Source organism: Leptopilina boulardi, unplaced genomic scaffold (genome assembly GCF_019393585.1).
Source record: "Leptopilina boulardi isolate dan_hultmark-lab unplaced genomic scaffold, ZJU_Lbou_2.1 LbouV2_179, whole genome shotgun sequence".
In the NCBI taxonomy this organism is placed as follows: domain Eukaryota; kingdom Metazoa; phylum Arthropoda; class Insecta; order Hymenoptera; family Figitidae; genus Leptopilina; species Leptopilina boulardi.
Window position 1 is genome coordinate 1368350 of NW_026137728.1, and position 26486 is coordinate 1394835.

General features: G+C 23.6%; 3 protein-coding genes across 4 annotated transcripts; 2 read left to right on the forward strand and 1 right to left on the reverse strand.

The window, feature by feature from the left end:
• Positions 1 to 54: 54 nt before the first annotated feature.
• On the forward strand, positions 55 to 6866 carry LOC127277751 (snRNA-activating protein complex subunit 4). 2 transcript variants are annotated; one of them, XM_051299109.1, is made up of 3 exons: positions 55 to 266; positions 515 to 1395; positions 3863 to 6866. In XM_051299109.1, exons 2-3 carry the CDS (start codon positions 528 to 530, stop codon positions 5569 to 5571), a joined length of 2577 nt encoding a protein of 858 aa, XP_051155066.1. In that variant the 5' UTR covers positions 55 to 266; positions 515 to 527; the 3' UTR covers positions 5572 to 6866. The 2 variants fall into 2 exon arrangements, with proteins under 2 accessions (XP_051155066.1, XP_051155067.1); XM_051299110.1 differs by having other exon boundaries at positions 55 to 261.
• A 940-nt stretch (positions 6867 to 7806) lies between these two features.
• Positions 7807 to 17218, reverse strand: LOC127277753 (lipase maturation factor 2-like). Its single transcript, XM_051299112.1, has 9 exons — positions 16930 to 17218; positions 16029 to 16212; positions 15759 to 15860; positions 12582 to 12775; positions 12216 to 12394; positions 11582 to 12037; positions 11093 to 11333; positions 10535 to 10751; positions 7807 to 10088 (listed from the first exon to the last, which is right to left on the reverse strand). Exons 1-9 carry the CDS (start codon positions 17021 to 17023, stop codon positions 9815 to 9817), a joined length of 1941 nt encoding a protein of 646 aa, XP_051155069.1. The 5' UTR covers positions 17024 to 17218; the 3' UTR covers positions 7807 to 9814.
• A 335-nt stretch (positions 17219 to 17553) lies between these two features.
• LOC127277752 (histone-lysine N-methyltransferase E(z)-like) lies at positions 17554 to 26301 on the forward strand. The gene is made up of 11 exons (XM_051299111.1): positions 17554 to 17815; positions 18093 to 18409; positions 21269 to 21469; positions 21618 to 21834; positions 22142 to 22239; positions 22320 to 22485; positions 22684 to 23058; positions 23207 to 23497; positions 25079 to 25261; positions 25455 to 25620; positions 26078 to 26301. The coding sequence occupies exons 1-11, from the start codon at positions 17680 to 17682 to the stop codon at positions 26136 to 26138; spliced, it is 2211 nt and encodes a 736-aa protein (XP_051155068.1). The 5' UTR covers positions 17554 to 17679; the 3' UTR covers positions 26139 to 26301.
• The last annotated feature ends 185 nt before the right edge of the window (positions 26302 to 26486 follow it).

The window sequence follows — 26486 nt, forward strand, 5'->3', positions numbered from 1 at the left end:
AACACTAAAAGAATGAGAATTTGCACATGCGCATGCGTTGATTTGCGAAAATTCCACCGGAAACATATGTGCACCATTTCCGTTCTAATGTCAAATAACTTAAATAATTTATATATGAACGAAATGGATCATTAATTTTTAAATATGTTATCAACATATAGAATCTTATTATAGCAATTGTAATTAATTTCATAAAATATGGATATATTTTAATAAGTTGTGAAGTGTGAGGAGAAATTTTTTGCCAAAACATCTTTTGAGGTTAGGTTCGTATTTTGAGTTTGTTATTAAAAAAAAGGAATTTATAACTTTGAGAATTAATTTTTGCTATTAGATTTTTTTTCCACGAAATTTACAATCATATACAATATTTTTAAGGTTATGTTTATAAGTGTTAGTTTTTTCTGTTCGAAATTTGTTTATTTTTTAAGAATACAAAAAATAATTTTTGATAAAGTTTTTCTTATATTTACATAAGGGAAAAATTGATTATTTTTTTTTTCATTTTCAAAAGGAAATTTATCATTATGAGTGACGCGGAGGATGATATGATTCTCGAGGAGATTCGAGCATTGGAAAATGCTCTATCGCGAAAAAATGATGAAACAGAGGAATATTCTTTAAATAATTTAAAAACAGAAGTTATACATTGTCAGGAGAATATTGAGGAAACAATAATTGAAGAAAGACATTCTCCAATACCAGAATCAATACTATTTATTAATAATGAAAATCTCAGTGGTCCATCAGCATTGGCATTGGAATTAAATAAACAATTAATTCAACGTTTACAAGTGACACGCGAACAAATTGCCACACTTTTAGAAGAATGTAAACGAAAAAAGGAGATTATTGGTCAAAAATTGAAACAACGAATGAAAACGTCAAATATTAAAACAATAACATCACACGCTGGTATGCCATATTTTAAAACAAAAGAATATTTTGCCGCACCACCAAATGAAGATACAAAATTAAAAGAAGCACGCGGTGAATTACAAATAATACATCTTCGTCGTGTTTTACGTTGGACGGCAAAAGATAAGGAACTATTATTAAAATCAATTCATCGTGAAGTTGTTGAAACAATGAGATATATGCCCGGTAATGAGAAAATTGATTTAAATAGTATTAAATTGGGTAAAAATGCTGCATTACCCGATATTATTGTTCGTGAAATTGGCGAAATGGGCGAAAGAGAATTTGATTGGATGAAAATTGCCGTTAGTGATTTTCAAAATAAACATTCACCTGAGGAATGTCGCGTTATGTGGAATATTTTTCTTCATCCTTCTATTAATAAATTTAAATGGAAAAAAAAGGAACTCGTTGATTTAGAAAAATATGCGAAACAATATAAAAATGAAAATTGGGATAAAATTGCAGAAAAATTAGGTTTGTTGAAATATTTTCTTGAAATCAGTTTTTTGTTTTCTTTTCACTTTTTTCCCAACTATTTGGATGATTTCTCACCTTTTTTTTTTGATGACTTTTCCCCCTTTTTTTTACGAAGCTGAAGTACGCAACATAAACGATTTTTAAAGAAATAATTTTTTATAATAAAAAATTCTATAATTTTTTTACTTAAAAAATATTTTTTCATCATTTATTGATTAATGAAAATTACAAGAAATATTTTTTCTTGCGAAAAATTATAGAAATTTTTATTTTAGAAAATTATATCTTTAAAAATTGTTTATCATAAACGTTGTGTACTTCAGCTTCGTCTTTTTTTTACCTTTTTTCGATCAAAAATGTAGAATATTTTTTGTAAATATTTCGAATTATATTTAAAAGTAATTTAATTTATAATTTACAAATTTCAAAAGGCAAACAACATAAAAATTTTCGTTTATTAGAATATGAATTTACTATAATTCTTATTACTTAAAATGATTAATTAATTTAAAAATATTTTCAGCAAATGTTTCTTTCATCTATTTTTTATTGACAAGAATTTTTAATCACTCTAAATTTATTTTCTTCAAAACTTTAATTAACAAAAAGTTTCTATATAACCAAAAATTTATTTCTTCTAATTTTTATTTAACCTAATTATTATGTGCCCTCATTTTATATAGTACAAATTTTAATGTAAAACCAATTTTCGAAGCGCATGATTATTCCATAAAAATAATTATTTAGAATTTTCAATTTAACGAATTTTATTAGATATAATTATTTTTTAAGACGAATTTTCATTTTTCGAATTAGCTTTTAATAGAATTTCTTTTTAAACGAATTTTTACTTAAAATTTTTACCAAACTAAAAGTTTGGCAGAATTTTTATTTCACAGAATTTTCTTTTACTCAACTTTTTATTTAAAAGAATTCTAATTTAACTGAATTTTAATTTAGCATAATAATTCTCATTCAACAGAATTTTGATTCGTATTTTTAAATGTAAAAATTTCTAATTCGCCTAAATCTTCATTTGTCCGAAATTAGAAATTACCGAATATACAATCATCATCAGAAAGATTTCGGTGCGATTTTTAAAATTGATCAATCAGAAATTATCAAGAAAATCGTGATTGGTAAATTTTAAAAACAGCGCCGAAATCTTTCTCTTGATTATTATGTTTGGCCAGTTGCAATTTTGGATAAATGAAAATTCGTCATTTTAAGAATTCTATCGAATAATAATTGGTACAAATAAAAATTTTGACAAATTAAAATTCGGTGAATTGGAAATTTTAGCATTTAAAAATTTGCAGTACTTAAAATTCTATTAAATGCCAATTCGGTTAAATTAGAATTCTTTTAATTAAATAGTTGCGTAAAGTAAAATTCTGTAAAATAAAAATTCTACCAAATAAAAATTTGATAAGCTAAAAATTCTGTAAAAATTTGTTTTTAAATGAATTTTCTCAAATGCTAATACGAAAAATGAAAATTCATCAGAAATAAAAAATAATTACTAAAATTCTTTAAAATGAAAATTTTAACTAATGATTTTTACAAAATAATCATGCGTCTAAAATTTTTTGGAGGCCTAAATATAATATAGTAAAAGTTATAATAAAACGAATTACTGATTTAAAAAAAAAAGTACAAAATGTATAAATTTTCAAAATATTTATAATTATTAAAAATTATTGTTATAAAAACTTTATTCTTTCTAATCTTCATTAAATCAAAAAATTATTAAATTATTATTATTATTGTTATTATTATTATTATTATTATTATTATTATTATTATTATTATTATTATTATTATTATTATTATCAAAAATTTCTACGTAGAATAATTATTTTTTAAACGAATTAGAATTTCATAGAATATTCACTTATAAGAATCGCCACTATGAATTTTTTTTTAGATACAAAAAAAAGCCTCTGTTTTAATATTAGTATTATAACGACCAATTAATTAAATTAAAGTTACTTTCTACCAAAAAGTTCAGAACTGTAAAAAAAATTACGATACTGAAATTCGCAACGTTTATGATCAACAAATCTCGGAGAAATATTTTTTTTATGAAAAACTATGAATTTTCGTCTTGAAAGATATTTTTTGCAAACTTTATTAATCAATAAATTATAAAAAAAACCATTTTTTTTAATTACAAAATTTTGATAATTTTCCGTCTTGAAAAATAATTTTTTTTCTAATCGTTGATCATAAACGTTTTGAACTTCAGCATCATAAGAAATTATATTTTAAAATGAATAATATTGTTATTATGACTTTAAATACATTTTAATTTGTTATTTGTCCCCTTTTTTAGGAAAAAAAATTCCCTTTTTCACCTTTTCTTTATGAGAAGAAAAATTATTACCTGAAAATTTTTGTTAAATTTTTCGTAAAAAAAGGGTTTTGTTTTATTATTAAATAATTATTTTTTTTTTTATTTCAGGCACACATAGAAGTGGCTATCAATGTTTTGTAAAATACAATACAATGAAAAAAATGCCACAAAATGATAAGCCATGGTCAAAGCAAGAGGATCGAAAACTAATTCAATTAATAAATAAATTTAAAATTGGCGATTTTATAAATTGGGGCGATATTGCAAGTTGTATGAAAACAAGAACAAAACATCAAATTTATTTTCGTTGGATGTATAGTTTAGCGCCACATTTAAAAAAAGGACGTTTCACTGAAGATGAGGATAAATTATTTTTGGATGCTATTGAAAAATATGGATTGAATTTTAAAAAAATTTCCGCTCTCGTTCTACCAGCACGAACATCAGCACAATTAAGTGATCATTATAATACATTGACAAATAAAGATGACAATAGTTGGACAGTCGATCAGGATATGAAACTTCTTCAATTACACAAAGAACATGGTAAAAATTGGTCAAAAATTGCCACATTTTTTGATAATAAAAGTCGTGTTCAATTACGTCATCGTTGTACTGCATTATCACGTTATGAACAACGTGGTATGGATCTTCAACAAATACCACGTAATAATTATCGTGATAAAATTGTCAATAAAGATATTGTTGTATTTCATAAAATAACAACAAAAAATCAAAATGATTTTAAAGATCTCGATGAAATTGACATGGAAATAATAAATTATTTTCAAAGTGTTAATATTCCAATGACAAAATCAGGGAGGAAAAAAAAATATTATACACCCAGTGAACTTGATTTGGCAACAAGAAAAATGTATAATATTTTAAATTTAATGAGTGCAAATCTCACAATACCCTACGATCTCGATGAATACGATTGTCTCAATGAGAGGGATAAACAAATATTATATGCATTAAAAAATATTCGTCAAGATGCAATTAATGGTAAAATGTCGGAGAAAATTGAAGAAACACGATTACGTTTATTTAATAATTCGGAGAATTTAACGGAAAATCATTTTGTACCACCATTACCATTTGGTGGTTATACACGAACACATAAATACAATCAAATGATTAATTACAGTCTTTATATTGACACAGTATTCACTGAAAATCGTAATTGGCAATTTGAAACACCTGAAAATATTATAAAATTAATTGGCGAAACAATGAATGAACAATATGATAAAATTGGAAATTTAATGACAAAACCATCAAACATTGAAGATAGACGTTTATATCAAAAAATTTATATTCTCGGACCAAATGAATTGATGAAAAAAGAAAATGCACCATGTCATAGTCGACAAATACATAATTTATTTCATTCATTGCCAACAAGATCGAGATTATTAGTGAGTGATACAAAATTATCACCAGATGATGTTAATTATCATACAAGAAAAATGGAATCGGATATGGAAAATTTTCCATCATTTAAACCATGTTATTCAACATTACTTGGCTATCAGGGTATTGAAAGTGTTCGAAAAACAGTTAATGCAACGCAACGAATATTAATTGATGAGGAAATTGAATTATTAAAAATGTCAGAATTTAGTCGTTGGCAATTAATGACATTGAGAACGCGACTTGTGCAATTGTTTAAATTTCCAATTATTATGTCACAAATAATGCCACCCGAATCAATTGAAGAACGTGATTGTCTTTTTGTTGATAAAAAAGTGAAAAAGACGAAAATTTGTGCACAGTCGACTCGTAAGAGAAAAATAGCTAAACTTGAGGTGGATTAGAAAATTATAAAAAGGTAGATAGAAAAATTAAAAAAAAAATGGTAAAGAATTGAAAAAGAGGGAATAATAATAATAATGAAATAAAAGAGGAAAAAAAGGAGTAAATGGTAAAAAAGTAATAGATAGAAAATATAAATTTCCCATAAAAAAATCATTAATTAGAATTTTTGTTTTAAAGGATTTTATTAGAAATAATTATTTCTTTGACGAATTTTCAATTTTCGAATTAAAATTTGACGGAGTTTCTTTTTATATAAATTTTTTTGCATAACCAAATTTTGAGGAAAGTAATTTTTATTTCATAGTTATTTTCTTTACATAATTTTTTATTTAAAATAATTTTAATTTATGCGAATTTTAATTTAACAGAATATTCTCATTCAAAAGAATTTTATGTGATTCGAATTTTTAAATTGACAAAAATTCCAATTCACCGAATTTTAATTTGTCCGAATTATAATTTTTCCATATTTTTATTTGTACGAATTTTTAAGACAACGAATTTTCATTTATCCGAATAGATAATCGACAGAAAGATTTCGGCTCAATTTTTTAAAAATTGACCAATAAGTAATTATCAAGGTAATTGTGATTGGTCAAATCTCAAAAATTGCGCCGAAATCTTTCTGTCAGATTTTTTGTTCGGACACATGAAAATTCAACGTCTTAAAAATTCGGACAAATTAAAATTCGGTGAATTGAAATTTTTGTTCTTTTTTTTTCTAAATTCAATTGAATGAAAATTCTGTTATAAATTAAAATTCTCGTAAATAAAAAATTCTAGTGAATAAAAAGTCATGTTAATTAAATGACTATGAAATAAAAATCCTGCTAAATACAAATTTGGTAGTTAAAAATTTTTTGTTCAGTAAAAATTCGTATAAAAAGAAATTCTGTCAAGTACTAAAATTCGAAAAATGAAAATAAGTCTGAAAAATAATTATTTCTGATATAATTCTTTAAAATGAAAATTCTAATTTATGATTTATATTGGAATAATTGTGTGCCCCGAAAAGATCATTTTGCTTCCTTTTTTTTCCTTCTTTTTTCAAATTTCTCTATTTTCTATTGTTTAACTAATATTAAATTTTTTAATATTACATTTTCCTGAAAAAAAAGTTGATCAAAATGAATTATTAATTTTAAAAAATAATATAAAAACTTTTAATTTTCCTCGATTATTTTTTTTATATTTAAAATATTATTGACGAAAATTTGTTCACGAATTTAAAAAAAAATTGTATTTTTTTTCTTTGTACTTAAAAAGTGTATTTGTTTTTTGGTAAAAAAAAAAAAAAAAATTCGTCGGAAATTTTTGACAAACGAAATTAAATCGAATTTCATAATTTTGTTTCTCCTAGAAATAATTTTTTTTTTCTACTTTTGTTACCCTGTTTGAAATTTTGCGACGAAAAATTCTTTATTGAATTCAAAAAAATTTGCCGGAAATTTCTAGAAATTTAATCTAATTAATAGAAAAATTTGTGAAAAATAGAAATTTTTTCTTCCGTTTCTATTTTGTTATTTATAAAAATTTTTTTTGAGTTCAATATTAAAATTTAAAAATGTCAAAAAGATTTTCACTAAATTAATTTTGTTTAAATTTCACAAATATAAAAAAAGAAAATTATAATCTTGAAAAAAAATTTTTCTTTTTCTATTCTATTTGAAAAAAAGTTTCATTGGATGAAAAATAATGTTCAATAGCAAATTTTCCATATCCTGAATTTTCTCTTGCTTTCTTATAAAAGTTTACAGAACTCAAAACTGTTTCTATAAAAGAATTTTTAAACTCACGACATCATTAAAAATTTGTTTCATTCTCAAATAAAAAATAATTGTCAGTTAATTTTTTTTATTTTTTAAAAATGTGAAATAAAATAAATATTTATATGTAAAGTTAAATATACAAATATCGTTAATATTTTTTTAGTTGTAAATTTAATGTAATTAGAAATGTAATTTAAAATAAAAAACGAACAAAATTAAAATTATAAATCTAAATAATAAAAATTTGCGTTAAATAAAATAAAAAAAAAATATAGTTAAGTTCATCGAAAAATTTGTAAAAAGTATCACACTGTTTATATTTAATGTGTAAGTAATTTATTTATAATTCACGAGACATGAAAAGTAAATATATTATCAGAGGTTTTTACTTTGGATAAAACGGAAGTTTGTTTTTTTTTTCTTTTTGTACCATTTCAAACCTACTTAGAAAAAAAATACTTTGGGAATATTATATATAATTATTATTATTAATCAATTCTAATGGTAGGATTGCGTTACATTGAAAAATTGGGTCGAGTCTTAGTTGCTTTTTTTTTTCTTAAATGCTTCATTAAAATTATACATAAGTACGTATTAAAAAATAATTAACTCCACTCTCTTATCGAGAGTAAACAAAAATTTTGTAAATTATTAATTTTAATTTTCAAATTTAGTAGAAAAAAAGTATTCTAATAACAAGGAAGTCTTTTCATTTTCGAATTACAAAATATTTATCACAATAAATTGACAAATTATTTTCTACACAATCAAGATTCGTATCAATGTTTATGTCAAAAAAGATAAAAATAGAATAAATTTTAAAAGAATTTTCTAAAAAAAGAAAAATGCGGTTTTTTTTCGATTATTTATATAATAAAGTTAACTTTTCTAATTTTAATTAATTATAGTTCAAATTGTACTTAAATCACTGTAGTTAATTAGTTTCTAATTAATCCGTTTAATTACTAATTAATTTGTTTATTGAATTCAGATTAAACTGTTGTTAATTTACTGTAATTATAAATAAATGCACGAGATTCTTTGTAACTAATTAGCTAAAGTAATTAATTAACTAAAATTAATTAATTTTCGCTAAAGTCAACTTTTTCTAAAAAGTTAACGTTCCTAATGGATTGGCATTTTTCACTCTACAAAGTTCACTAACTGCGGTCGCTGAGAAAAATTAATGCTAGAAATTTGCATGATTTAAAAAAAAAAAGTTTTCCATTCCTTTTGTGCGAGTTTTTTTTATTTATGAAAATTTTTAACAGCATGATTATTAATAATTTTTTTTAGGTAGAAAAAAACTTGTAAATTCAATAAAAAATTTAAGTAAAAAAAAAATTAATTAAAAATTTATAACAAATTCAAAATTGTAATAATTTAAAAATATTGAAAGAATAATGCTTTTTGTGTTAAAAACAATTTTTTTTTTTTAACTAATTGTACAGCAATACATTTAATACGTCGAGGTCGTTATTAAAAAAAAAGTACTCAATTAATAATTATTTTTTTTTTTAGATTATTGAATTAAATAAAAATCGATTTTTGCAAAAATTCTAAGACTTTTAAACAAATTTTTTTTATCGCAAATTAAATAGTCAAGTTTGCAATAATAAAAACTCAGACAATTTTTGCAAACGATTTATATTTAAAAAAATTAATAAAATAAAAAAAAATTTAATAATTAAAAAATGAAAACTTTTTTTCCAGCATTTTCAAGCATTAACTTTTTTTTTTTTTTTTTTTTTTTTTTTTATCCGAATCCGACGTAGGCGAACAATTTTTTTTAAACTACATTCACAACGACAATATTCAATATATAAGAGATATTATGAAAAAGATTATAAAAATATAATTTAATTTGGAGACTTCGAACCTTCGATTTGCAGAGTATTTTGACATTATTATTTTAAAGATAGTTATTATCACCACACATAAAACGTGTTATAACTCGAACGGCCGCTAAAAATTCGAGGGGGTTTTTTTTTTTTCCTTTTACATACTATTACAATGACATATACATTAGAAAGAAAAAAATTCTAATGAGTAAACTACACGATTGGGGGGAAAAAAAACGAAAACAAAACAAAAATTGAATATCAAAAAAAGGCCGTTAAACTTCTTCTTTTTTTTTTGAGAGAGAGAAATTTCTCCATATAATTGGAGAAGAGACCGATTATTATATACATACATACACAAAGCGAATATTCACACTCTGGTGCGCACAAACTCACGAATTCGAAAAAACATTTTTCATTTTTCTTTTTTTTTTTTTTTGAATACGTAGAAAAAAATCCGATTTTTAACCGACCAATGATTCTTAATCTCATATACCTACTTCACAACACTAAAAAAGAAAACAAAGAAAAAAAAAAAAAAACTTGTCAAATATCATACATTTTCTTACACACCATTTGACAACACTTGCTTAGTGGATTTTTTTTTGTTGTTGTTGTTGTTGTTGTTATTTTTACTTCTTTTTTGGTGTTGGATTTGAGGCAGTCATGATAATTGCACATCCGGCTGTAAAAACACCCCAGAGAAGTAAACTCGCTTCGATTTTTGTCACCATTCCTCTAATAAAGTCTAAGACAATTTTAAGTGGTTCGTTTGCGATCTTTGGCGTTGGTTTGTCTTGTATTATTTTCATTTTCGCTAAATATTCGAGAAGTGGCGGATGATCGCGACTAAAAACGGGAAAATATTCGCCGACCTTTTCCCTCGTCCACCAGGCTTGACTGTTTCTAAAATAATTTTTTAATTACTTCATTTTTCATCTTTTTTCGAAGATAAATTAAATAAATAATGTTATTAATTAAATTAAATATATATTACATTAAATAACTACAGACCTCAAATCGACTTTAAGGGGCAAAAAAATATTTTAGTCCATTTTTTTTAAATTTTAATTAAATTTAATTTGTTAATAAGTATTTTATTTTTAAATAATTAATTTTATTAGATTATTAAATTCAATTAAATTAATTAATAAAATTCATATTTTATTTGTTCATTTATTTATAATATAAAAATGCTGTCAAAAAAAAAATTTTGTTAAAAATCAAAATTTGTGCTTCAAATATTTAATACTAAAAAAAAATTTTAAATGTAAATTATTTTTATTTCTGAAAGTCCGTTTACTTGATAAATAATTGTAAATATATAAATTATTATTTTTTTTTAATTTTACCTTTGACTCCATGGAGTGAAGTGATAGTGATAAAGACTGGCTTTCACATATTTTGGTGGATTATTGCGGAAAGGATTTTTCGCATTGTTAATTAATGCCAACACTTCTTTTTGTCCGTTCAAAAGTCGATATGCAAACGACATGAGCCAAGGATTTTGATGATACGTACCAAGGGAAGCGAACCACATTTGCCAATCAAGTCGCGGTTGATGTGGCGCTACAAATAAATAAATAAAAACACACAAAATTAGACAAATATTTCAATAATAATCAACTATACAATTTATTTCAATATGAAAAATATTAAATAAAAATTTATGAAATAATTTAAAATATATTTATTTTTATTAAAAATTTATACTAAAAAAAAAAATTGGAATTTTAAATTAAAACCTTTATTAAATTAAAATAAAACTATTTAAAAGAAAAATTTAATAACTAATTTTAGTTATTTCGATTATTGTGAATAATTAAAATATATTTGTAAAGTTTCAAGGAAAATATCAGTAAAAAAAAAAACGGTTTACTTTGCAAATTCGTTTTGATAATTTCACTCACCGACAAATGGCATCGAGTTATTAACATTTCCTGGCTTATAGAGGAATTCATATTCCTTCCACGGTCCTTCAACACTGTTACTGCCTTCGATAATGACTTCTGGTCTTCCGCCCACTCCAGTCATTCGTCGGAATAAACCGTAACTATTAACAAGATGCAATTGATCTACTTTCGCGTGAATTTTCTTCAGTTGCATCGGCACTGTTTGATTATGAGATGGATGTAAAGTCGCGTAAGGAACCTTGAAAAACCAAAAATACCATATTTATTTAAACCAAAAAAACAACTAAAATCAATAGAGAGCGAAATTGAAATCTTTAACAGAAACAAATAAATGATTGGCTTCCATTTTGAAGACAAAAAAAAATAATTTTTTGTTTCTAGAAATCAATCAAATAATTTATTACCTAATAATAATTAATTTTTTTAAAATATCACTACAAAATAAATTATATTAATAATTATGTTAAATTTAAATAAATAACTCACAACACTGATGGCAAAAATGAATCCAATGATAATTGTATACAAAATAGTGACAAGCGTAGTTGAAACTTTCTTTTGAACTCCCTTGACATTCAATACTGAATTTGTAATTGCATCAGCGACAGTAAATCCAAGTGAAACCATTGCGATATAAATTGAAATTGGAATTGTTTTACCAAGAATTTCGTCAAATTGTTTTTGCGTAAAACCTATTTTCGTATGAATTGTCCAATTTTCAGCGAATTTCATATTATAATAAATGTGTGTTCCATAGAGAATTCCCAAATATACAACAACACACGCGAGAATTGAGAGATAATTGAAAATTTTCGATGAGCCAGCCTTCGTTCTTCCTTTGTAGAAAAATTGATCGTCCAACAGTGAAATACTTAGGCAGATTGTCAATAAATTGAAAAAATTATAATTTCCTGTTGCTATTATATTAACCATCAGGAATAGCTGTACATAAAGAATTTTAAATAAATTATAGATTAATAATATTTTGTAAACAATTATTTTATATTAATTGTTATATTATAATTATATTATTTTATAATATATTATAAATACAAGAAATTAATTGTTTCTTATGAATAAAATAACTATTTTTCAAAAATATCTATTTTGGAAACTTTACCTGCCAATAAAATGCACTTATTCGAAGTTTCCTTATTGGCGAGAAGAATAAAAATGGAATCACAAGCTCGGAAATATTTGCATGAACTGTGAATAATCTAAGGAACCACGTTGGTAAATGATGTGCATACCATGCCAAAGGTGTAGGAATACATTGCGACTCAAAGTGTATATTTAAAGCTGAAAATAAAATATTTTTTCGTATTAAATTCAGTAATTTAGAATTAGTAATTTAGTAATTTAGAAATTTTTCGATTTACTGTTTTTTTTTGAGAAATAAATAAATGAATATATATAATTAAATACAAAGATGAACGTTAAAAAGTTGATAAATAAAATTTAAGATAAATTGTCGATAAAAATTTACCTTCCAAGTTCCACCAAGTCGGACATCCGGAAGTTAGTTTAACAACGCCACTGGAGAACATTAATCGAAAACAAAGCCATCGAACTGCCCAAAATCTAATTGAATCACTTGGTGTTCCTGCTTTTACTTGTTGTGTATACCAAAGTGGTGCTATTATTATACACAAAAATCCTGTTTCTAATAAAAGAGCATCCCTAAAATTATATAAAAAAAACAACAATTTAAATACCTTGGATCAACATTAAGACGCAAAAAATTTCATTTTAGTCGATTTACATTCCAAAAAAAGTCGAAATAGTCAATTTTTTTTTTAAATTAAATTTAATTAGTTAAATAACTAATGTTATTAGATATTAAATTCATTTTATTAATCTCTCAAGAAGAATGGTTCTATAAAAATATTATCACGAAAATTTATTTCGAACATTTCAGAATTGAACAAATTTTTATTAAGTAGGTAGGATAAATTTCTAAAAAAAAATTCTTAAAGTTCCATTTAAAATTTTTTTTTTTAAGGCCATGTGGGAAATACCCACGTGACCCCCATGCAAAAAACATGGTATCGTATTACCAAGTATTCTCTGAAATGGTAAAGAATTTTTGGTTGAAATTTGTAAAATATGATAGAGAATAGCATTCAGAATGGCGCTGTTCTCGGTTTGAAGCAAAATTTTGCGTTTAAGTGTTAAAAATAAAAGTTTGAAAATTCCCATTTTTGAACGAAAGTTAAAGTCAACATGGCGGGGGTACACACAGACGTCGCGTGAATGTATCAGTGGTCCAGGAACTAGCGCCAATTCGAGTTAGTGGCCGCTCAAAGAAATAAAAAAAACCAATTAACTCCACTATTAATTACTTCTTTTAAATTATTTCGCATTCAATTATAGTAAATAAGTAGAACAGCCCAATTCCTTCAACCCTTTTTTATCATTCCTCAAAATTTCAACCCGAAATTTCTTCTTATTTCCGAGAATACTTGGAACTACCAAAAAGTGTCTTTGTCTCACATGGCCTTAAATAAAAATTTTCAACAAATTTAAATTACTGCAGTTTTTTTTTTAAATTTCTGACAATTTTATTATAGAGTTTTTATTTGAAACTTTTGTGTATAATTGAATTTTTAAAGAAATATTAAAATTATTAAAAATAATATTGAATTTTGAAAGAGTTACAGTTGATTTTTTTTATTTTTCAGAAATTAATTGCATTTCAAAAGATTTTGTTAAATTTCAGACAATAAATTTTTATAGAATTGAAAATAATTTATGAAATAAATTTTAAATAAACTTTTTCAAGAATAATTCAATTTTCCAAGACATAAAATTCAGATAATTTTTGAAAATAATTCAACTTCAAGTGATTTTTTATTGAAATTTTTTTTTTTGTAATTTCTGTTGTTGAAGAATTAATTTTAGAAATTACAGACAAAAATTGAACAATTTAAAAATTTGAAAAAATAGGTATATAATATAATTGTAAAATATATTATAAAAATCATTAAAAATAAGTGAATTTTGGAAGAGTTGTAGTTCAAATTATTACATTTCAGAGTTTTTTAAATAGAAAATTTTAAAAGATTTTAAGGATATTGAAAATTATTTTTTTATTTAGACAACTTTTCACTTGATAAAATGTATTTTTTCTTTTTATCGAAGTTTTATTTAGCCGAATTATCATTATGTGGAATTTTCTGTCAACAGAACTTTTATTTAACCAAATTTTGGTTTCAAAGTATTTACAGTTAAACAAATTTTATTTTAATTGAATTTTTATTTAATCTTCCTAATTATCATTAGTAGAATTTTCTTCTAGTAGAATTTTAAATTTACCGCAAATTTTATTTAAATTCTTTTAGCAAATTTGTTATTTAGTTGTATATATATTTTTTTTTAATTTTATTTAACCGTATTAGAATTTAGGAAAATGTTCATTTAATTAAACTGTCTTTTAATTGAATTTTTATTCACTCTAATTATCATTAAATTCAGAATTTTAATTTATTAAAATTTTTGTTTAACAGAGTATTTATTGAATCCAAATTTTTATTTAACACTTTTATTTAGCAGATTTTACGTTTAGGAGAATTTTCATTTATCCGAATTTAGCAGAATTATTATTTAACAGAATTTATCAAAAGTTTCATTTAACCAAATATTTTTTTAATCGAATTATCTGATTTAGCTAAATAGAAATTAGAATTTCAGCATGAATTTCGTCATAAAATAATTAAAAATAATAAAGAAAATTGTGATTGTTTTTTGTTATTTAATTTACTTCTTAGTTCTTATTTATATTTTTAATTTAAACAAATTTCTAAATTTTAAATTTTATTGAGAAATACAAAATGCAGAAAATAACTTTTTAAAAAAAATTATTTCTATAAATAGACAAAATTCCGTTATTTTTTCAAGGAAACAAAAAAAAAATACTTTTCAGAATTCTATTTACAAGGTAACAAGTTTTGAGTTATCAATTTTATCATTCATTCAACGTGCAAATGATTTCTACTCTGGTATCTTGAGTCGTAAAATTATTCTCTGATTTTAAACGGATAGAGCCAATTTTGAACATCCTCGAACGTAACGAACAAAATGTTAAAATAGATTTTTTTTTTCTTTCTTACAGATCAATATCGAAATTAATTTTCATTCACACAGTGAATGTAATTATAAATTCCAGGTCAAATTAATAATTAATCGCAGGAATTTCAGATTTTATTTTCAAGATGAATTTAACGTGAATAAAATAAAAATTCTTATATTTAATTATAAGAATAAATAATTATTAAAAAAATAAATTTACTTCATAATAAAAAAGTAAAATTTTTGATTTTGTTTATACTACTAAATAAGAATTTTTGATATTTATATTTTTCGTTATTTTTTTTGTAAATACAAAAATAGAAATTCTTATTATGAGAAATCAATACAAGAATTAATAATAATAATAATAATACTTGTTACTTGATTCATTTCATTAGATATCGAATTCATTATAAATATATATTAAAACACATCTTATATAATAGATGAATAAATTATTTTGCGTTATAAAATACGAGAAACCTTGACTACTAGGACAAAATGAAATTTTTTTTTTTTTCCAGTAAGTCATAGTATATAGGCGTTTGATAAATTACATTTGCATGTGTATATATTAAATTATTGAATCACTTACCACTGAAACCACATAAAAGTTTGTCCCACTTGATACAGAGAATAATAGAGGGACCACAATCCAAAAAATACTGGAGCCACACAAAACTTTTGTGATATAAATCTGAAAATTTGATTTTTTTTTTTAAATAATATTCAATATTAATTACCAATTTACAAATTTATAATTTTACTTATTTAGTTAACGCAAAAAAAAAATTGTTTATTTTAAAATTGATGTATTTTTTTCGTTCTTTTTTTTTTTGATAAATATTAAATTTCTTTTAATTACCCTAAAAAGGAGAGAACAACTCCAAGCAAAGCAAGAACGTCAAGCATGTATTCGACATTCAAACCTAAGAAAGATGCAAACCAAACGAAAGTTGGTTTTTGCATCAACTTTTGAGACAATGGTGCTCGTGATTGAAGATCCATTTGCGTTTTTGCCGGAAGAATTCCATTATCACCATAGAGGCCTAGAATAATTATTTTATTTTTCCTCTTTTAAATTTTTAATTTAATTAAATAAAACAATAAATAATAATAATAATAACAATAATAATAATAATAATAATTAAACAATATTTAAATACACATTTTTCAATTACGTGCAAAAATTTACGACGTTTAAAATATTCCAGTAATTTCTATAAAAAAAGAAATGTCATAAACATTCTATAAATAGCTACCAATGATGAAATATTTTGAATTTTTTTTTTTCTCATTCAAAAGTTAAATTTAATCCCAAACTATAAATAATAGAAAAAAGAATTTGAAATCTAAAAAATAACGTATAAATATCGAATTTATTGATTTGTACATTCAAAAAAAAAACTCCCAAAATAAAATAGCAATAATTTAAATATAAAAAAACAAACTGCAAAAATAGGTTAGAAAAATAAAAAAAAATTCCTACGAAGAATATATTTAATAAAACTAAATGTAAATAAATTTCCAAAATATTATTATTTAACCTTCTAATTATAAAGAAAAAGTTGAAAGAGAATTTATAAAAATTTGTCTAAATTATACAAAATGTAGGAACGTCAAGCAACTTTCGTTCATTCAAAGAGACGAGATGAGATGAAATTTTTCCAATTCTCATGAGAGAAACATTGGTAAATAAATGAATTTTGAGAAAAATTGAATAATTAAATGTAAGTTGAAAATAATAAATTAATAATTCCACTTACCTGGAATTTGAATATAAAAACTGAGAAAAGCGAAGAGATAAATAATGCACAACCCCCGCAGAAATACATTGCGTGTGTAACGTACTTGAACCATTTTTGGTAGTTTTTTTTTGTTTTTGAGAGCAAATAAACTTCCGACTTTATTGAGAATTCATTTGCAAAAAATACACAATTATAAAAGTAAATTTACTTTACTATTGACGCGATCTTCAAGCGTGCTTTTTCAAGAATATGTGCGAGAAAAAATTGTACAGTGGATGCCCGTTTGTGTGCGTGTGCCGCTTGACTAGTTACCACCAAACTAGTTACAAAAATGCGGGGAATTTTTTTTTTTTCCCAGTAAAGTAATGGGGAAGTTTTTTTTCATTTTTCCCGCTGAAAAATAAGTTAATCTGATTTGTTGAAAATTGGAAATAGTCTACTAATGAAAAAAAGAATTTTTTATTTGATTTTATTGTAAAATTTCATAATATAATACAAAATTAATTTCTTTTTATTATAATATAAATCAATAAATTAATATGAAAAGCAATTAATTATGGAAATTTAATTTGTAATTAGGTTTTCGTTTACATTCTCAGCCCTGGATGGATAAAAAAAAATGTTTCTGCGCATGTTTGCGCGCAATAAAAACCCGGTTGAAAACATAACCTAAAAGTTGTTTTTTATGTTTTTAATAGAGACGCTAAAAAGCAAACCGGTTATTTTCTTGGGAAATTAAAATAATTTCAAATAATTTTATTGTGAAAAATGTCGAAGAAACCCGTGCCTTCAGAATGGAGAAAACGAATAAAATCCGAATATATGCGTCTCAGATTAATGAAGCGTTATAAACGAGCAGACGAAGTGAAAATATCCTGGAATCAAAATCGCAAACTTCTTAAAGGTATTTATTTGTTTGTTTGTTTTTTGCATTTTTTATTTAATGATTTTAAACAATTACAATAAACAATGGGTACAGTAGACAAAAATAATAGAATTTAAATTTAAAAAATAGTTACCTATGATTTTCATAGGAATGCGAAAAAAAAGAAAATAGAAACGAAATGGAAAATAAAATGATAGTGTAAAAATACATTTTTTTCGGTTTATTTCAAATTCGTGGGAAATTTAATGTCTTTTTTTGTTGGAAAAATTGAATTAATAAAATTTATTTGAAATAGATTTTCTTAATGAAAAAAATAAAGAATGGACCGACGGAAGTGCAATGTGGTTTGCATTACAAGATATTCCACCTCAATCGTTGAGTAAAAAGAAAGCTGTAACTAGTTGTTTTGATGAAAACGAAACACAATCACTTAATATCAAAATAATAAATGCCGTTACGCCTATTCCAACTGCTTACACGTGGGCTCCAATCAAACAAAATTTTATGGTTGAAGATGAAACTGTTTTACACAATATTCCTTATATGGGAGATGAAATTCTTGACAAAGGTGATACATTTATTGAAGAGCTTATTAAAAATTATGACGGCAAGGTATGGTAAAAATTCTTTAAATTATTTTAATTATTTTTTTCCTATATAATTGAATGTCAATTCAAATAAAATCAGGGTGTCTAACGATCAGGGAAAAATCAGGGAATTTCTTTAATTTTCTAAAAAAAATTTTTATGAATAAATTAAAGTAACTATTAGTTTCAAAAAATTTTTTTTTACTTTTTTCCCCAAAGCAAATGCAAATTAAAAAGTTGTCCTTCACACTCAATTATTAAGAATGTGATATATCTTATATTCATTAAGAAAAATAATTATTTACTATTATTTATTGAATCTAATAAATGATTTTTTAAACTTGGAAAACAATTAATTAATTTTTTTTGCAGTGAAATATTTGGTTTTTTTAATATAAATAAAAATTATTTGATACAATTTTATTTTATCGGTTCAACTTCAAATAAAGTAAATTATTTATTAATACAAAAAAATTTTATTATTTAATGCTAATACCCACATTTAACTTATAAAAATTTTTACGGCGTCGAATATTAAATTATCGAATTTCTATTTAGCAAAATTGTATAAAGTTGATTTTATATTATGCAAAATTTTCAATTTACATTCGATTTAAAAGAATTCTATTTAGCAGAACTCTTATAAAGCATTTTTTCTAATACTTTTTTTAAATTTTAAATTAATATAATTTCAATTTAACGTTAATTTATGTTTATAAAAATTGACAATAAACGAGAACTAAGTAGAATTTTTCTTAAATGAGAATTCTGTTATAAAAGAATTAGTTCGAATTAAAATTTTCTTTATTAAAAACTTTGTTAATTTAGAATTTTCTTAAATAGAAATTCTGTTAATTGTGGATTTATTCAATGACAATTCTGTTAAGTAAATATTTTGATTAATTTTAAATTTACTAAAATAAAAATTCTGTCAAAAAAAATTGTTCTTTATGCAATTTTTCTTGACATAAATTCCGTTAAATTGAAATTTGTAACGTAGCTGAAGTACGCAACGTTTATGATAAACAATTTTAAATAAGAAATAATTTTTTACAATGAAAAATTCTATAGGGTCAACTGGGGTAAATCCGAACGCTTTTAGTAAGTTTCAACAATAACATAAGTTTTTTCTTTAAAAAAAAAATACTTCCGGTATTCTGGTGCATGAAGTTGTTACTTTACTTCCATAGAACAATTTTATGGGGTAGAAAAAATTTTTGATAAATTACAATCGCAGGAAACTTAGCGTTCGTATTTACCTCGATACTTTGCAACTTTCCTAAAATATGGGGGTAAATACGAACGCCACTGTATTTCAGAAAAATCTTAGGGAAAATAAATTTAAAGTATTGCAATTGTTAAACTTATATAAAAACTCAAAAAAAATACGATAATAAACCTATTATGTAATAATGCATCATATATAAATACAAAAATCAAACAGGTTAAAAATTAAAATGCATTACACAATTAAAACCTTCAATAACTTTATCAAATCATAACGGATTTTTGCAAAACTTGGTACAGAAAGTATTTTGGAGTGATTGAATGTAAATACAAAAATAAAAGTCAAATTTTTTAAATTCAAAATGGCGTACTTTCCTAAAACTTATTTTTAAAAATGATCAAATTTGCTAACCCTGAAACCCCCCGAGTAACAATTTTCGAGCGAATCCAATGAATTTTTTAATTCTCGTCCGACATTTTGAATTTTGAAAAACTGACTTCAAATTGGTAATTAGCGACCCCAAAAACCGTAGAATACCAAATTTTATTAAGATCCTGAAAAACTTTTTTCAACAAACCATTTGGCAAAAAAATTGAAACACTCCTTCGAGAGAACAGAGATTAAGTTTCTGCTTATTAATTACTAACGAGGATACGTATAGAAAGAAAAACTTTTTTCTATGTACTTTTATAATGTTAAAATAATAGTGTAATCAAATAAAAACAATTTTGTGTGGCTTTGATGTAAAAAAAAATTATTAAAAATACCGTTCGGATTTACCCCAGTTTTCCAATTTTCTTGGGTAAATACGAACGGTCTGATATTATTAATAAAATTTTACAGAAGGCAAAAATCAAATATAGTTTCTGTTCTAGTATTCATAACAAACAATTATAAATAATAAAATGAATTTTCAGCTTCTTTTTCTTCAAATACGAGACAAAATACTGAAAGAGTGTCATCTTTGATTTTCAATCTTTTTTGCAATACTTGTTATCTTTGTTTATGCTGTTGCTAATTAACAAACAAAAAATGGGATAATACTTAGAATCTCTTCAAGAGGATCTGAGGTAAAAATTCTCATATCGAACTTATTTTTAAAAATTTTAATTAAGCTGAAATAATTAGCGTTCGGATTTACCCCCCGTTCGGATTTACCCCGACTGACCCTAATTTTTTGCCTAAAAAACATTTTTTTTATAATTTGTTGATTAATGAAAACTACAAGAAATAATTTTTAAGCAAAAAATTATAGAATTTTTCATTTTAAATATTATTTCTTTAAAAATCGTTTATCATAAACGTTGCGTACTTCAGCTTTGTAAATTGTATTAATTTGAAATTCGATGTACTAGAAAATCTGTTTTATATATTTATTCGTCCCTCCAATTAGTTTATTTATTTCACTTAAATATGTATTATTTTTTACGAAACATTATTTATTTGGTTGAAATACATATGAAATTAGTGGATAATAGACAGGTAAATGATTTAATTGTATGAAAATAAATTTTATTTAATCAAAATAAAAATTTTTTTTTAGTGTAATTTAGGTCAGTGAAAAGTCAGAATTTTTTTCCTATCAATTGTTAGACACCCTGTAAATTAAAAATGGAATATACATATTAATTTTTAGTTTTTATTTTCTTTTTACAGGTACACGGTAATGGAGAATCAAATTTTATGGACGATTCAATTTTTTTGGATTTAGTCAATGCATTGTTGATTTATGAAAAAGATGATAAAGTTGTGGATGAACAGAAAAAGGAGAAAGATAAAGAAAATAAACGAAGTGAAAATGATCATAAAAATTCGTCTAAAGATTTATCATCATTTCCATCGATGCAAATATTTAATGTAATTAATTTTTTTTTATGAGAAATTTTGTTTTTTTTTTATTTCCCCTCTGAGGAAAAAATTTTCCTCAATGAAAAAACTATAGTTTGAATTTAAATTTAATTTGAAACAATTGGATTTTTTAAGTTTTTTTTCTTTTTTTTTGCAGGCAATTGCCAGTGTATTTACAGATAAAGGTAAACCTAGTGAATTAAAGGCAAAATACATTGAATTAACACAAAGAAATAATCCAAATGCATTGCCACCTGAGTGTACGCCAAATATGGATGGAATTCATGCAAAAAGTGTTCCAAGAGAACAAACGATGAATTCTTTTCATACTCTATTTTGTCGTCGATGTTTTAAATACGATTGCTATTTACATCGTGAGTATTTTTCAAATAATATTTCAATTTCTAATTTTTCTCTTTTTCAATTACAGGCGCTTCCCCTATTCCTCTATTTTACAAAATTCCCCCTTTTTTTATGAATATTTTCCCTTTTTTCACTCATTTCCCTTATTTTATGTTGATATTCGAATAATGGGATATTTTAATAAAATTTTTGAATTCCTGATGTCAAAAAACAAAGATATATAAAAAAAAGTTGAATTTGAAAAATTTTGATACTACAATATTTTCTTTATGAGAAAGCAATAATGTATAAAAATGTAAATTAATTACAATTTTTTAGGTATCGAGTTTCATCAAGAGCCGAATCTTAAAAAACGAAGAGAATCCGATTTGAGAAGATTTACAGAGCCGTGCGGTGCAAATTGTTACATGCATTTAGTAAGGAATAATGGAAAAATTTTACTTTTTTTCTAGAATTTCATTTAAAATTGAAAAAAATTTTTTTTTTTTTAATTCAGGAAGGCGTGAAGGAAAAACTCGCGGCCCAAGTCATTGAAATAAAAGAAGAAGATGTGAAAACAAAAAAACCAAGAAAAGTGCGAAAACAATTAAGTGTCGACTCGGGAAATGAAGACAGTGACGAAAGTAATGACAGTAAACAAAGTAGCCGAAGTAGTTCACAAGGTAATAAATTAAAAGATTTACAAAAATCTAATTTACACCCAAAATTATTTTAAATTAAATTCATAATTTAATAATTATTTTATTTTCAATTTTATAATTTGAAAATAATATTCCTAATAATTTATTGGAATTGTTTTCTTTTTAAATTAGAATAATTAAAATAAAATTCTTTTTTTTTCACGTAAAAAAAATAACAAGATTTCAAACTGAACGTCAATAGAAATTCCAAATCGGATAAATTGACCGATGAGGGAAGACAATTAGTGAATTTTTCCCCATTTTCATTGAATTTGGATGATAAATGTGACAAATCAACAAAAGATGTTGTTTGGACTGGTTCGGAACAAAGTTTCTTTCGTGCGTTACATAAAGTTTTTCCTGGTAATCCATGTGCTCTTGCACAAATAATATTGACGAAAAATTGCACCGAAGTTTATGAATTCGCTCAAAAAGAAGCGGCCGATATACCAAGTGAAGAGAGTTCTGAGGATCTCACACCACCGCGAAAAAAGAAAAAGAAACATCGTCTCTGGTCAGTGCATTGTCGCAAGATACAGCTCAAAAAAGATTCTGGTAATCATTTTTTTGTAAGATATTTCTTTCTCAAAACGGTTTTTTTTTATAAAGTTCACTGAAATTATTATGTCAATTTTTCTATAATTCAGAATGTCGGGGAGTAAAAAAAATTAATTTAGTTATTTTGATTAATTTTTGGTTACAGTTGCAAATCACGTGCACAATTATTCTCCATGCTCACATTCAGGACGTCCTTGTGACAAATCATGTCCCTGTATAAAGGATCAAAATTTTTGTGAAAAATTTTGTGCTTGCAGTAGTGATTGTCAAAATCGTTTTCCTGGCTGTCGATGTAAAGCTCAATGTAACACTAAACAATGTCCATGTTATTTGGCTGTACGTGAATGTGATCCCGATTTATGTCAGGCTTGCAGCTCGGATCAATATGACGTTGCAAAAATATCATGCAAAAATGTTAGCGTTCAACGAGGATTGCGTAAGTGAATTTTTTTAAATTTTTTAACCAAATTATTGTAAAAATCATTTTTTACAATCCAAATTTCAATTTTATCTAAATTAAAAATTTAAGTGATCCAATTTTCAATCAATTCTAATGTTTACAGGTCAAAATAAATTTATTAATGTGCGATTCCAAGTGAGATTTTGACTTTTTCGGAGTAGGTTAACCGATTGCAATGAAACTTTGGAATTTTGTTATATATAGTAAGACTAATCTTTAACGTAAATTTCAGCCTAAAATATTTGTTAGTTTACGAGATTTGCAATAATAACAAAAAATTTTAAACTGCTATATCTTCCGTTCTAATAAACGGATTGAGGTCTACTTTTTTTTAAAATGTCAAGGAAAATGAGAGGAATAAATCTCTTTCAGAACATTTTTTTATAATTTTACAACTAAAAAAATTATTAAATAATAATTGAATAACTTTCGCGCGACTAACTAAAATTCAATCACTTAAACGCTAAAATGATCTTACCTGTGTTTTCTTTAATGTTCCAAAGGATTTTTATTGTAAATGTAAGTTTAACTTAAGAAATTTTATTAATTTATTAGTATAAACAATTGAGATTTCTGCTAGTTGACGTGTTAAACTTACATTTACAATAAAAATCCTTTGGAACATTAAAGAAAACACAGGTAAGATCATTTTAGCGTTTAAGTGATTGAATTTTAGTTAGTCGCGCGAAAGTTATTCAATTATTATTTAATAATTTTTTTAGTTGTAAAATTATAAAAAAATGTTCTGAAAGAGATTTATTCCTCTCATTTTCCTTGACATTTTAAAAAAAAGTAGACCTCAATCCGTTTATTAGAACGGAAGATATAGCAGTTTAAAATTTTTTGTTATTATTGCAAATCTCGTAAACTAACAAATATTTTAGGCTGAAATTTACGTTAAAGATTAGTCTTACTATATATAACAAAATTCCAAAGTTTCATTGCAATCGGTTAACCTACTCCGAAAAAGTCAAAATCTCACTTGGAATCGCACTAATTAAAATTTTAATCGAATTTAATTTCAATCGATTGAAAATTGAAATTAACGAAATTACAATCTATCAATGAAAATTAATCGATTTAAGTTTGAAATTATCCGATTTCTAATTTATCCAAATTTTTAATTGATTTATGTTTCAAATTATTCAAATTTCGATTTATCCAAATTTTGATTTATTTAAATTTCAATTTATTCAAAATTCAATTTAATCAAAGTTTAAACTATTAATTCTTCAATTATTGATTAAAAAATTCTCAATTATTTCAAATTTGAATTGATATAAATTAGTTATTTTGCATATTATTTGGTTTTTACACTATTAGTTTTTTATCACCATTTTTTTTTTGTTAAATAATTCACTTTTTTACTAGTAAAAAGAGTTTTCTATTAAAATTTATTAAATTCAATATAAAAATGTTAGGAAAATTTCACGGTATTAAAATATTATTTTTTATTAATAATATTTTTCTATTCATTATGACAGTGTTAATAATTTTTTTTCTCTTATCTACATTTCAAAAAGAATTTTAAATTAATTTTAATTCTCATTAATGTAGATAAACATTTGTTGTTGGCTCCATCGGATGTTGCGGGTTGGGGAATATTTCTAAAAGAATCAGTAGCAAAAAATGAATTTATCTCAGAATATTGCGGTGAAATTATTAGTCAAGACGAAGCCGATAGACGAGGCAAAGTCTATGATAAATATATGTGCAGCTTTTTATTCAATTTAAACAGTGGTGAGTTGAATTTTATATTATTTTAATTATTATTATTATTATTATTATTAATAATAATTTAAATTAAAAATTTTTCAATCAAATTCTCTTCTTTAAAAAAAAAAATTATTATTATAAATTATATATATGAAACAATATTGTAATGTAAATTTTTAAAAATCATAGAATTTTAAAAATTCCATTTTTTTGGCAGAATTTGTTGTTGATGCAACTAGAAAAGGGAATAAAATAAAATTTGCAAATCATTCGATAAATCCAAATTGTTATGCTAAAGTAATGATGGTGAATGGTGATCATAGAATTGGAATATTTGCAAAAAGAGCAATTCAACCTGGTGAAGAATTGTTCTTTGACTACAGGTGAGTCTATGAGGAAATTTCACTTTAAATTATAATTAATGAACTTTTAAATTTTAACTCGAAATATTTAATTAATTCTATTGCATTTTGTTTAATTAATTTTCATTTCTATTAATAATATTTAATATTTAATTCAATTTTTATATATTTTAATTACTCAAATTGATTTAATTTTTAAAATTCATATTTATTGTTTTACATTATTTTACTGTCATTTTGTTTTCAATGATTAATTTCCGTTTATCCTATTTTAATTTTTTATTAATAATATTTTATTTTATAATAATAATAATTATTATTATTGTCATTCTTATTCTTATTATTATCATTTTTATTTTCATTTATTATTTTCACTATTATTTATTCATTATTTTATTTCCATTTTATTGAATTTTGAAATTATAAATTTTGATTTTTGGGATTTGTAAAACTTTATTATTTTTTTCTCTTTATTTAGATATGGACCAACGGAACAATTGAGATTCGTAGGAATTGAACGAGAAATGGAATTCATATAATGAGTATAATATTTCTCAAAAAAGAATTATATCGATTTTAATCAATATCATTGCCTTAAAGTTCCAACTAAAAAAAAAAAAAAAATACGTAACTTTCTCATGAAAGTCTGACTTCTTTTTTTTTTTGTATTTTATCGAAATATATAAACAATTTTTTCAATTACTTACCGATTATTAATTAACAATTTAAATATTAGTCACTGAAGTCTTTTTTTTATCTTTACACGATCTTGTGATTATTTGTCTCATTTTTAAAAATATTTTGATTATTATTATTTAATTAATTAAAATTTCCACTGAAACTATTTAAATAATTTATTTTTATTGAAGAATTAATGTTATTAGTAA

Coding starts and splice junctions, on each gene's coding strand:
- LOC127277751 (XM_051299109.1), top strand. CDS start 528: ATGAGTGACGCGGAGGATGATATGATTCTCGAGGAGATTCGAGCATTG. Junction 1,396..3,862: donor TAAAATTGCAGAAAAATTAG/GTTTGTTGAAAT, acceptor TTTTTATTTCAG/GCACACATAGAAGTGGCTAT.
- LOC127277753 (XM_051299112.1), bottom strand. CDS start 17,023: ATGGTTCAAGTACGTTACACACGCAATGTATTTCTGCGGGGGTTGTGC. Junction 15,861..16,028: donor GTTGTTCTCTCCTTTTTAGG/GTAATTAAAAGA, acceptor TCAAATTTTCAG/ATTTATATCACAAAAGTTTT. Junction 10,752..11,092: donor TAACTCGATGCCATTTGTCG/GTGAGTGAAATT, acceptor ATTTATTTGTAG/CGCCACATCAACCGCGACTT.
- LOC127277752 (XM_051299111.1), top strand. CDS start 17,680: ATGTCGAAGAAACCCGTGCCTTCAGAATGGAGAAAACGAATAAAATCC. Junction 17,816..18,092: donor AAATCGCAAACTTCTTAAAG/GTATTTATTTGT, acceptor TATTTGAAATAG/ATTTTCTTAATGAAAAAAAT. Junction 22,240..22,319: donor CAAATTGTTACATGCATTTA/GTAAGGAATAAT, acceptor TTTTTAATTCAG/GAAGGCGTGAAGGAAAAACT.